Here is a 13,877-nt window from a genome sequence, read left to right as displayed (position 1 = left end):
GATTATCCAGAAGTGAAAACATACAATATAATGGTCCCACAAATGAAATTAACAAATTTTTCCCCACCTGCAATTATCAGTAGAAACCTTTAGAAAACTGAAGTAACTTACTTGTCACTCCAGTATGACCCTTTGTCATCCCAGGTACACTTGATTTGCTTGTTTTCACAGAACAATCTATTCGATCATTCTTCAGGATACCTTCAATATTGGAGAGATCACTGTTCTTGGGATTACCATTGTTGTCAGAGTTAGAGCTATTTGGAGAGGATGGAACAGAAGAGGAGGAAGACTGGAAACTATTCTCAGAACCCTCACTGTGACAAGACGCAGGGCTAGAGGCTGAACTGGAAGAACTGATGTAGGCAATCACACCTCCTAGAAAAGAGGGGGGAATCAGATAATTACAAACAAGATAATATATATTTTCTATTTTTGCAAAGCTGAGGGACTACCAATATTAAACGTTTGCATACAACAAAAGTAAAAGTTATTCTTTCTGCTTCCACAAAGCCCAAATTGCACTTAACTCCCACTGAGTTAAAAAGTAAGAATTACTTGCTGGCTTAATTGTTCAGAACACAAGCAGACCCAAGCCTAAAACTTTTCATTTTCTTATTTTTTCCTAAAAGGACTGCATAGCTCAGAGTAAACAAATTGTGGCCATGAAGAAATCTGGTTCTGGTTCTCTCTTTGTTTCATCCATTATACCTTTACATGACACAATCCTAGAAACAATGAGTTAACCATTTACCTTCCCCAGCACTTGGCTAAAATACAGGTTAATCAAGAACAGATGTTAACATTTGATACACTGGATAAAGTAATTTATCTAAAAAATGGGGAACTTTCATGGCTGTTGCTCCCACACCCTTTCTGTTTTGGTGCTCCCTGAAGGCTTCTGTGAATATCCATTAATCCCCTGTTCCACACTCTCCCTTCTCCAGTCAATTTCTGCCATTGGACTTGCAGATACACTTGTTTCTAAGCAGCTCTTAAGAAATCCAGGAGAGCAGCTGAGAGAGACATTTTGGAGAAAGCCATTTTGAAACACAACCCGGGAGCAAAGGGCCAGCAGACGCCAGCCACCAGCCTTCCCAGCTGACAGAGGTGTTCTAGATGCCATCGGCCGTTCTTCACTGAAGTTACTCCAACAGGAAAGTAGGTAGAAAGCCAGGAACTGCGTGGACTGGACACCACAGAGCAATCTGACTTTGGGCATACTTCATACAACACTCATGAAAACGTGGAACTGCTGAGATCAGCGAAATCTGTAAGTTTTTGTGGCCAGGGGACCCGCACCCCTCCCTGCCAGGCTCAGTCCCGTGGGAGGAGGGGCTGTCAGCTCCGGGAAGGAGAAGGGAGAACTGCAGTGGCAGCCCTTATCAGAAACTCATTCTACTGATCCAAACTCCAACCATAGATAGACTGAGACCAGACACCAGAGAATCTGAGAGCAGCCAGCCCAGCAGAGAGGAGACAGGCATAGAAAAAAAAAAACAACACGAAAAACTCCAAAATAAAAGCGGAGGATTTTTGGAGTTCTGGTGAACATAGAAAGGGGAAGGGCAGAGCTCAGGCCCTGAGGCTCATATGCAAATCCCAAAGAAAAGCTGATCTCTCTGCCCTGTGGACCTTTCCTTAATGGCCCTAATTGCTTTGTCTCTCAGCATTTCAATAACCCATTAGATCTCTGAGGAGGGCCCTTGTTTTTAATCCTTTTTTCTTTTTCTAAAACAATTACTCTAAGAAGCCCAATACAGAAAGCTTCAAAAACTTGCAATTTGGGCAGGTCAAGTCAAGAGCACAACTAAGAGAGCTCTGAGACAAAAGGCAATAATCCAGTGGCTGAGAAAATTCACTAAACACCACAACTTCCTAAGAAAAGGGGGGTGTCCGCTCACAGCCATCATCCTGGTGGACAGGAAACGCTCCTGCCCGTCGCCAGCCCCATAGCCCAGAGCTGCCCCAGACAACCCAGTGTGACGGAAGTGCTTCAAATAACAGGCACACACCACAAAACTGGGCGTGGACATTAGCCTTCCCTGCAACCTCAGCTGATTGTCCCAGAGTTGGGAAGGTGGAGCAGTGTGAATTAACAAAGCCCCATTCAGCCATCATTTGAGCAGACTGGGAGCCTCCCTACACAGCCCAGCAGCCCAGAACTGCCCTGGCGGGACGGCACTCACCTGTGACATAGCACAGTCATCCCTCAACAGAGGACCAGGGGGTGCACAGCCTGGAAGAGGGACCCACTCGCAAGTCTCAGGAGCCATACACCAATACCAAGGACTTGTGGGTCAGTGACAGAGACAAACTGTGGCAGGACTGAACTGAAGGATTAGACTATTGCAGCAGCTTTAAAACTCTAGGATCACCAGGGAGATTTGATTGTTAGAGCCACCCCCCCCTCCCTGACTGCCCAGAAACGCGCCCTATATACAGGGCAGGCAACACCAACTACACACGCAAGCTTGGTACACCAATTGGACCCCACAAGACTCACTCTCCCACTCACCACAAAGGCTAAGCAGGGGAGAACTGGCTTGTGGAGAACAGGTGGCTCATGGACAACACCTGCTGGTTAGTTAGAGAAAGTGTACTCCACGAAGCTGTAGATCTGATAAATTAGAGATAAGGACTTCAATTGGTCTACAAATCCTAAAAGAACCCTATCAAGTTCAGCAAATGCCAAGAGGCCAAAAACAGCAGAAAATTCTAAAGCATATGAAAAAACCAGACGATATGGATAACCCAAGCCCAAGCACCCAAATCAAAAGACCAGAAGAGACACAGCACCTAGAGCAGCTACTCAAAGAACTAAAGATGAACAATGAGACCATAGTACGGGATACAAAGGAAATCAAGAAGACCCTAGAAGAGCATAAAGAAGACATTGCAAGACTAAATAAAAAAAATGGATGATCTTATGGAAATTAAAGAAACTGTTGACCAAATTAAAAAGATTCTGGACACTCATACTACAAGACTAGAGGAAGCTGAACAACGAATCAGTGAGCTAGAAGATGACAGAATGGAAAATGAAAGCATAAAAGAAAGACTGGGGAAAAATATTGAAAAAATCGAAATGGACCTCAGGGATATGATAGATAATATGAAACGTCCGAATGTAAGACTCATTGGTGTTCCAGAAGGGGAAGAAAAGGGTACAGGTCTAGGAAGAGTATTCAAAGAAATTGTTGGGGAAAACTTCCCAAATCTTCTAAACAACATAAATACACAAATCATAAATGCTCAGCGAACTCCAAATAGAATAAATCCAAATAGAATAAATCCAAATAAACCCACTCCGAGACATATTCTGATCACACTGTCAAACACAGAAGAGAAGGAGCAAGTTCTGAAAGCAGCAAGAGAAAAGCAATTCACCACATACAAAGGAAACAGCATAAGACTAAGTAGTGACTACTCAGCAGCCACCATGGAGGCAAGAAGGCAGTGGCATGATATATTTAAAATTCTGAGTGAGAAAAATTTCCAGCCAAGAATACTTTATCCAGCAAAGCTCTCCTTCAAATTTGAGGGAGAGCTTAAATTTTTCACAGACAAACAAATGCTGAGAGAATTTGCTAACAAGAGACCTGCCCTACTGGAGATACTCAAGGGAGCCCTACAGACAGAGAAACAAAGAAAGGACAGAGAGACTTGGAGAAAGGTTCAGTACTAAAGAGATTCGGTATGGGTACAATAAAGGATATTAATAGACAGAGGGGAAAAATATGACAAACATAAACCAAAGGATAAGATGGCTGATTCAAGAAATGCCTTCACGGTTATAACATTGAATGTAAATGGATTAAACTCCCCAATTAAAAGATATAGATTCGCAGAATGGATCAAAAAAAAAATGAACCATCAATATGCTGCATACAGGAGACTCATCTTAGACACAGGGACACAAAGAAACTGAAAGTGAAAGGATGGAAAAAAATATTTCATGCAAGCTACAGCCAAAAGAAAGCAGGTGTAGCAATATTAATCTCAGATAAAATAGACTTCAAATGCAGGGATGTTTTGAGAGACAAAGAAGGCCACTACGTACTAATAAAAGCGGCAATTCAACAAGAAGAAATAACAATCGTAAATGTCTATGCACCCAATCAAGGTGCCACAAAATACATGAGAGAAACACTGGCAAAACTAAAGGAAGCAATTGACGTTTCCACAATAATTGTGGGAGACTTCAACACATCACTCTCTCCTATAGATAGATCAACCAGACAGAAGACCAATAAGGAAATTGAAAACCTAAACAATCTGATAAATGAATTAGATTTAACAGACATATACAGGACATTACATCCCAAATCACCAGGATACACATACTTTTCTAGTGCTCATGGAACTTTCTCCAGAATAGATCATATGCTGGGACATAAAACAAGCCTCAATAAATTTAAAAAGATTGAAATTATTCAAAGCACATTCTCTGACCACAATGGAATACAATTAGAAGTCAATAACCATCAGAGACTTAGAAAATTCACAAATACCTGGAGGTTAAACAACACACTCCTAAACAATCAGTGGGTTAAAGAAGAAATAGCAAGAGAAATTGCTAAATATATAGAGACGAATGAAAATGAGAACACAACATACCAAAACCTATGGGATGCAGCAAAAGCAGTGCTAAGGGGGAAATTTATAGCACTAAACGCATATATTAAAAAGGAAGAAAGAGCCAAAATCAAAGAACTAATGGATCAACTGAAGAAGCTAGAAAATGAACAGCAAACCAATCCTAAACCAAGTAGAAGAAAAGAAATAACAAGGATTAAAGCAGAAATAAATGACATAGAGGAAACAGACAAAGGTACCCAGTGTTCTTTTTTACTTCAATTGCTCTTTTTCACTCTAATTATTAGTCTTGTTATTTTTGTGTGTGTGCTAATGAAGGTGTCAGGGATTGATTTAGGTGATGAATGTACAACTATGTAATGGTACTGTAAACAATTGAAAGTACGATTTGTTTTGTATGACTGCGTGGTATGTGAATATATCTCAATAAAATGAAGGAAAAAAAAAAGAAAAAAAATAAGAAATAAATGACATAGAGAACAAAAAAACAATAGGTTAAATATCACCAAAAGTTGGTTCTTTGAGAAGATCAACAAGATTGACAAGCCCCTAGCTAGACTGACAAAATCAAAAAGAGAGAAGACCCATATAAACAAAATAATGAATGAAAAAGGTGACATAACTGCAGATCCTGAAGAAATTAAAAAAATTATAAGAGGATATTATGAACAACTGTATGGCAACAAACTGGACAATGTAGAAGAAATGGACAATTTCCTGGAAACATATGAACAACCTAGACTGACCAGAGAAGAAATAGAAGACCTCAACCAACCCATCACAAGCAAAGAGATCCAATCAGTCATCAAAAATCTTCCCACAAATAAATGCCCAGGGCCAGATGGCTTCACAGGGGAATTCTACCAAACTTTCCAGAAAGAACTGACACCAATCTTACTCAAACTCTTTCAAAACATTGAAGAAAATGGAACACTACCTAACTCATTTTATGAAGCTAACATCAATCTAATACCAAAACCAGGCAAAGACGCTACAAAAAAGGAAAACTACCGGCCAATCTCCCTAAGGAATATAGATGCAAAAATCCTCAACAAAATACTTGCAAATCGAATCCAAAGACACATTAAAAACATCATACACCATGACCAAGTGGGGTTCATTCCAGGCATGCAAGGATGGTTCAACATAAGAAAATCAATCAATGTATTACAACACATTAACAAGTCAAAAGGGAAAAATCAATTGATCATCTCAATAGATGCTGAAAAAGCATTTGACAAAATCCAACATCCCTTTTTGATAAAAACACTTCAAAAGGTAGGAATTGAAGGAAACTTCCTCAACATGATAAAGAGCATATATGAAAAACCCACAGCCAGCATAGTACTCAATGGTGAGAGACTGAAAGCCTTCCCTCTAAGATCAGGAACAAGACAAGGATGCCCGCTGTCACCACTGTTATTCAACATTGTGCTGGAAGTGCTAGCCAGGGCAATCCGGCAAGACAAAGAAATAAAAGGCATCCAAATTGGAAAAGAAGAAGTAAAACTGTCATTGTTTGCAGATGATATGATCTTATATCTAGAAAACCCTGAGAAATCGACGATACAGCTACTAGAGCTAAGAAACAAATTTAGCAAAGTAGCGGGATACAAGATTAATGCACACAAAAAAAAAAGAAATCCAGACTCACTATTTGCTCTTCTGACTCTTTATTTACAGTACATGTTAAAAGATGCTGGAAGGAAGAACACATGCTAGAAGAGAGTAAAACAAAGCTGAAGCTAATTCTCTCTTCACAGCTACTACAAAATCATTATTCACAACTTCATCAACAACCTCAACTCCTCTAAAAACTGGCCTTGAACTCTTCTCAACTATAAACCTCCCTGCTTAAGAAATGGCATTTAAAATTTTTAGGGTATAATTTCAAGCTCTTCCTTCAAAAAGATAAACACTGCAAGAGTGACCTCACAGGTAAATGACGTGATGGAACTTTAACTTACAACAGTCATTGAAATTTGCTCTACAGCTACTTGTTGAATTGTGCTTTGAAAGTCTTCACCTTTCTGTATATACCCTATATTGCATAGTAAGCAAAGAATAAAACTGTGGAACTGTAACCTGTAACAACTTTTGAAATTACCTATATAACAGCTTGTTGAGCTGTACATCAAAAGTTAACACCTTTCTGTATGTATGTTATATTTTAAAATAATGAAAATAGTGAAGTTGTAGAAGGGTGACCCATGACATTCTTTGAAAATTGCTCTCTACCTACTTGTCAAATCGTACTTTGAAAGTTATCACTGTTATGTATGTATGTTGTATTGACATTCACACACACACACAAATTTTTTTTTTTAAAAAGTGACCTCACAAATATATTATTTTTCCAAATCCAAGACCAAGCAAGTAATTCTTATCCTTTCTGCCAGGGTCTACTGTGGTTTCTTTTCTTCTTGCCTCCATCGTGAATAAATATTTACTGACTTTTTTCAGTATGCATTAGACACAAAGGTTATATCTCTTCATCACTGTCCTGAACTCTTATTTAAACCTTCTACTTTTTGCCTATTTCCATCTCATCCCTCAACTAGACCATGATCACCTACATGCACAGTGTCTCGTAATTCTCTGTACATCTGCTTTACAGGTAATAAGACTGCCATGAAAATTTTCTAAGACCTATCTCTCTGCCTTTGTGAAGCCCACATCTAATAACATGGACAGATCCCAAGCAGTATAAAACATTACCAGGAAGTCACAAGTCAAACAGAGAGAGACAACATTTCTGACAACAATCTAGGTGACTATACTGGAGTAGTTAAGAGGGGAATTCTGCACATTCCCAAAGTAACAACTGCAATTTATGTGTTCTTGCTGATATGAAAACTTCATCTGTTAAACGGAAATGATGCCCCACTCTTATTTTAGGTAGGAGCCACCAACAAACCACAGAACCAAATACTGAAGTCAAAAACAAGTCTAAAACCCGACATCATAGGATTGAGAACATCTTGACCAAAACAGGGATGCAAAATGAAATGAAATGAAGTTTCAGTGGCTGAGAGATTTCAAATGGAGTCGAGAGGTCACTCTGATGGGAATTCTTACGCACTATATAGATAATCCTTTTTAGGTTTTAATGCATCGGAATAGCTAGAAGTAAATACCTGAAACTATCAAACTGCAACCCAGTAGCCTTAACTCTTGAAGATGATGTATAGCAATGTAGCTTATAAGGGGTGGCAGCGTGACTATGAAAGCCTTGTGGATCACACTCCCTTTATCCAGTGTATGTATGGATGAGTAGAAAAATGGGGACAAAAAACTAAATGAAAAATGGGGGGGGTGGAGATTTGGGTGTTCTTTTTTACTTTTATTTTTTATTCTTATTTTCACTTTTTCTGGTACAAGGAAAATGTTCAAAAAATAGATTGGGGTAATTGATGAATGCACAACTATATGATGGTACTGTGAACAACTGTACACTTTGGATGAATGTATAGTATGTGAATATATCTCAATAAAATTGAATTAAAAACAAAGAAACAAAAACAACTACAAAAGAAGTCCAAAGAACAGAAAGACATTTCCATTTACATACAAGAAAAAACAGGCAGAGGAATTTTAAGTCACTTTCAGTCTGCCATGGTGAAATTAGGTACCAGATACATATTTTTACACACCAAATATATATATCCCAGTCTGGGGAAACCCTGAGGAGTAAAGCACAGTTACAACTCTCAGGGGGCTTGCTTACCATCCAGAAGAGAAAACAGGTGCTTAATGAAACATAGAATGTTATTCATCATACACAAATTTAATATGCATAAAATCAACTATATGCATATGATTTTTAAAGACAAAAATGTAAATAATGTAAACATTTTTACCTAGTATTGTATTCATTAAGCATATGCCTGGCATCAGTCTTGAGGTAGGTGGTATGAACCTGCTCTTCCTATAGTCAGACTCACTTCTGAAATGGTCTCTTGACATATGCATCTCACCTGCCCAGAATGAAGCCAGCACTTAAAGATGAGTATCTTTCCAGCATTGTGGTCCCTAACACAAACCAGTTGTTCTCAAAGTGTGGTCCCTGAACCAGGGCTTCTGCATCTCCTGGAAATGTTAAAAATGCAAATTCTCAGGCTACATCCCACATCAGCTGAAAGAGAAACTTTAATCACTCCTGGTGATTCTGATGCACACTCAAGTTTGAGAATCACAGCCACAAGTCAACTACCTCATTTGTCCTCAATGCAAGAAAGTGACCCAAGGTAAGTCTGACAAGAGGAATTTTCATGTATCACTGATTTTAAAGACTAAACGCTCCTAAGACTCTAATTATAAAAAGAAAAAACTTCCCAACTTTGACTTTATGTCCATCATACAGGAAAACTATGTAAAATATATATCAGAACTACTTGGTACCTTCAAAACAAGAGTCCCTGTTCCACGGCCCTGCCCAGACCAGAGAAGACATCCTCAGGAATGTGCATTTTTAACAAACTCCCCAGGTGATTGTTTGCATACTGAAGTTTAAGAATGATTACAATCAGTGAATTCAAACTCAAATAAGCCAATAGTTTAAAGGTTAATGTTTTTATTGACATAACTGCTTGAACACCTTTAATATGCTGTGAATCCAAAAAGAATTTTAAACTGGAAGCCTACTTAATGTCATGTTATTCGGTAAAACCACTTTGCCATCTATCCTTACAAGACTTCGGAGATCTGTAGTTCACATTAAAAATTCCAGGTGTTAGCAAATGGCTACTTTTTTCACGTGTCACCCCTCAGAATAGAATACAAAGAACAATATTATTATTAGTCCTCAGTAAGTTCCCAAATGAAGGTCTTGCAGCTATTTGTCTTTTCCTAAAGTACTACCTTGGATATTAAATTCACTTCCTAATATCTCAGAACAAAAGATGAAGAAGTGATATTTTTTACTAGAAGTAGAACTTTCCTAGGGCCAGCTTCAGATTCAGCCATTTATGTTCACAAAGTCTGCTGACTACCTCAGCTTAGAAATAAACTTTTTAGAAATCCGAGCTATCCAGGTGGCTTATGAACTACTTAAAAGCACTGACTGGGCAATGGAAAGTATTTTAATTATTCACACACAACATCCTTTAGCAAAAGCTCCAAAAACAAACCTAAGGAAAATTACTAGGTAATTATCAATCTTGTTAATTGTTAAGATCTAATTCCTATCTTAAAGAGAGTTTAACAACCATTTACAACAACCATTTGTGCCAGACACCACAGAATCAAAGATGACCCACACAGAAGCAACTGCATTCTTCTAGCAAGACATTCTACAGTGATTTAGTTGTTTTAGCATCTACTCTTGATACCAGATACTAATCTACCAACCTGGTGATTAGCACTCAAACACGTTAAATTTCAATTTCCTAGAAGTTAAGAAGTATATCTAGTAGTTCCACTATCTGATGAAGAAAGGGAAGTGACAACGTCAAGTCACCAGTATCTACTGGATACCAATAATGACACAATTTTCTTATCACATTTCATCCTCACAACAACCTTGTGAATTCACTTCCATTATCCCATTTTATAGATGAAGAACACAGAGCTCAGAGAGGATAAATAATGCAGCTACTAAGTGGCAGAGCCAGGACTGAAAACCAAGTTTGTCTAATTCTAGAGTACAGCCTATTATCTCTTACTGAGAAGACCTGGACAAGCAAGTAGTTTCAATGCCTCTAAACTCGAATCATCTGCTATAAAATTGGAATATCTGCCCTGAATTATTACAGGAATGAATTGAAATATTGTTCATAAAGAGGTTATTAAAAGCACTTTTTGCAAATACTATTTTTGAACAATAAAGCAGGAAAGGTAAAATCCCCAAACCAGCAAGTCCCAACACCTCCAGAAACAGGCAGAACCTTAGGCACCTCAGGCTAAAATTAGCTGAGGCAATCTTCTCTATTTTTAGTTGAAAGGGACCCTAGATCTGGGCCGGGTTCCCAGGCTAGGGCTTAGGCAGCAGTCAACTTCAGCCAAGCCAGTAGTCAATACCCAATTTTGTACTGCTAGGAAACGCCTACTGTGCCTACGTATATTGGAGTTTTCTTACCCCAATTCTAGGCTTGCCCATCCTCAAAACCCTCTCACTGTCCACCATCGTGGAAAGTATGCTCTATTTCAAGTCAAATCCGAGCTTTTTTGCCTCATAACTTAGAACAAAACATTTTTACTAACAAGAAGCTGTAGTTTTCTCGTCTTAAATGTAGGCTATTAACAGTACTACCTTGGGTATTAAATTCACTTCCTTTAAGGTGAAAAAGTACTTTAAAGTAATGTCCTTTGGCAATGTTCCTCTGAAATTAATAAGTAACAAATATTTACAAAACCAAAATTCTCTTGAACAGCTTCAGGAATGGCCAGCGAACTACAGATTTAAAAAAATTAAATGAACAGTGACCAGTTATAGAACGTCTCCGAGTCGCCTATGATCACCTGAGTCATCCTGCTAGTATCCGAGCTTAACGACTGGCTACTGGTGTGACGCGTTTTCAGTAAGGCTCCCAGCCCTAGAGGATTTTCAAACCGTTTTTATGACTAAGGGTGTGTAAGATAGCTCACATCCTAGACGAATTTTTTTTTTTTTTTTTTTGAAATAGTGACACCGCGTAACAATGGCGAATGTTGTCCAGTCTGAAGGCTGTGGTCCGACACGCAAAGCACTTCAGAACTCGGAGCATCAGTGTCTCGGAATCGGGAGGTCCCGCGCCTTTCCCTAGGAACCTCTCTCCGCCGGCGGTGCGCCCCCGCCGCGTATTTCTTCCACAGGCACTGCAAGGTCTGCGGATGCCTGCATCCCAGCTCCGCGCGCAGCAGAGGCACCTCCCAGACCAGCGGGCGGCGGCCGGTGAACAGCTGCGTCCGCGAGCGCCTCAGGACCCCCTTCCGCGGGGCTCGCCCGACGCGCACGCGCAGGCTCCTCCGCAGTGTGCAACCCCTGCGGGGGCGTGGGGATTGCAGTCACGTCACAGCCCGGAGAGTTCCAAAGGGGTGGGGCCTCCCGGGAGGTTGCGGCGCTCCCAGCCGGCGCGTTTGCGCGCGCACCCACCCCCACGTGTCCCTGCGGCCCTGGGGAATGTGGGTCAGGGAGCCGAGCGGCCTCACGTGTCCCCGCCCGCCGCCACCGCCTCAGCGCCCATTATGTAATACCGCGTCACGCGCCACCCAGCCAACCGGCGCCCGCGTGCTACCGAACGTAAACACAGCGCGCACGTGGCTCGCGCGGCCCGGCCATGTGAGGGGGGGCATGGCTGGGCGCCGCTGGGCCTCGCTGCGGCGTTATGGGGAGGTAGGAGGGCAGACATGGGGAGGCCCGGGGGGCAACGGTAACTGAGCTCTAGGCGAACAAAATAACGCGCAGCAGCCACCCCATACCACCTGTCCTGGAGAGATCCCCGCCGCCACTCCCCTAAGTGTCCTAATGGACTCCGAGCGCCTCCTCTGCTGTTCCACCACCCGCCGCAGTCCGGGTCTTACCCGCATTCACCTCCATAGTGCCCTCGGGAAGGGAGCCGAGCCTGCCCGCTTCCCGCAGAAAGGGCAGCGCCGCAGCCGCCTCAGCGCCGCGCAGCCCAGGGCTGGAGGCTGGGGTGATCGCGGGGCCCCTTCATAGGCAGGGCGGGCGGGGCGCCCGTGGGATCCGAGGCCGGAGACCAGGCTGCAATGGGAGAGAGCGGCGGCGAGCGAGGAGCGGCGATCCTCGCGGGGAATCCTGACAACAAAAGCGGCGGCGCGGCGGCTTCCTGCAGCCAGCGCACCGCGGCGGCGAGGGCGGCAGACTGAGAGGGCAGCCGCGACCATGTGACCCGCGCACACACCCCCCTCCCTCTGCCCGCCCCTAGGCCGGCCGCAGCGGCGACTCCGCCCCATCTTCTCTTTCCCATCTTTCCCTTCTGCCTCCTCCCGTTCTTTTATTACCCCTTCTCCTCTTCCTCCCCCTTCCACTCTTTACCTTCCCTTTATTCCGCGTCTCTCACCTCCCCATACCCCCACCCCCACCCCTCCGCCTGTCTGGCTGACCTTCCCGCCTCGGGCCGGGAGCCCCCTCCACGCCCCATTGACACCTCAGGTCACCTCGGAAGGTTACCAAGAACTGCCCGTAAAGTCACTCTTGGCAGAAGTGCTTTCCGGGATCCCGAGGTTGGTCCAGCTTGCTTGGGCTCGTCCAACCCCTGATCTGCCCCCAGGTCCGGCTCTCCCCTCCCTCTGAAGACTGGACCCTTTGAGGTCACAGCCCCTTTCTCTTCCCTGTACACTGCCTAGATCTTATCCAACCCCATAGTTTTAAATTGAGCTGTTTTGATGATACCCACATTTATATTTCCACCTGAGACTTCTCCTTGGAACTCCAGATTCCTGCATCCCCCTGCCCATTTGATTATGCGTCCATGGATGACCCGCAAGCATCTCAAATTTAAGGCATAAAGAGATGTATGTATGCGTCAAAACTCAGCAAATGTATTTGTGCATTTCACCTTGTATGCCAATTTTACATCAAAGGAAAAAACTAGAAACAAATGGTATACATACAGAGGTATTGGGAGGAAAGTGTATTGATGTCTGAGATTTACTTTCAAATGTATTACAAAAGTAAGATGATAGAAGTGTAGTAAGATGTTAATTGTAGAATCTAGGTGGTAGCTATATGGGTAATTGTAAAATTCTTAGCAATTTGCTTTTTGAAAATTTTCAGTATAAAATTCTTGGTGGGGGTAACCTGTAAGATATTTTAACATGTGCAGTGCTCCCTCTTCTCCTATATGTCCACACCTGCAAGTTCCTTACCTATCTCAGTCTTTACTATTTCGGTAAATATGCCCGCTCCTGAAGCCAGCAAATTGGGTCTCTCCCCCCACTTCTTATACCCCAGTTAATCCATTAACAATATTCTATCTTCAAAATATCCCCATTCTCTATGCCTGTGACCATTGGCATTGCTGTTACTCTTGACCTCAACCACCCTCATCTCTAGCTACTGCAGTAGTTCCCTAACTGAGTGACTGCTCCTTGGATTCAACCACAGTCACTTTTTCAGGGCAAAGTGCTATTTTTAAAATGTAAATAGGATCTAATTACTCTGCTCAAAACTCTCCAATGTCTTCCTATTTCAGTTTGAAAAAAATCCTTTGCCTTACCCTAACCTGCAAAGCTATACACAATCTATGGGCCCTGCTTCCCTCTCCACCAGCCCTCCTGCTACCCTAACCCCTCTAACCATAGTGCTGTAACCACAGTGGTCTTTTCTTTCCTGCCTC

At 42.1% G+C, this 13,877-nt stretch overlaps 1 protein-coding gene across 2 annotated transcripts in view; it reads right to left on the bottom strand.

Moving 5' to 3' along the window:
- NR1D2 (nuclear receptor subfamily 1 group D member 2) overlaps positions 1-12,419 on the bottom strand; it is a 35,536-nt gene extending 23,117 nt beyond the window's left edge. Inside the window, exons 1-2 of one of the 2 annotated variants that reach the window (XM_037845776.1) lie at positions 12,100-12,419; positions 112-378 (exon numbers count right to left, since the gene is read on the bottom strand). In XM_037845776.1, the coding sequence (XP_037701704.1) occupies positions 112-378; positions 12,100-12,115 (283 nt within the window). In that variant the 5' untranslated portion in view covers positions 12,116-12,419. The remainder of the gene's footprint in view (positions 1-111; positions 379-12,099) is intronic. The other variant, XM_037845783.1, reaches the window with a different exon arrangement.
- Between the last annotated feature and the right edge of the window lie 1,458 nt (positions 12,420-13,877).

This window comes from Choloepus didactylus, chromosome 1 (assembly GCF_015220235.1).
Source record: "Choloepus didactylus isolate mChoDid1 chromosome 1, mChoDid1.pri, whole genome shotgun sequence".
NCBI lineage: Eukaryota > Metazoa > Chordata > Mammalia > Pilosa > Megalonychidae > Choloepus > Choloepus didactylus.
This window is presented reverse-complemented; position numbering and strand designations above follow the sequence as displayed.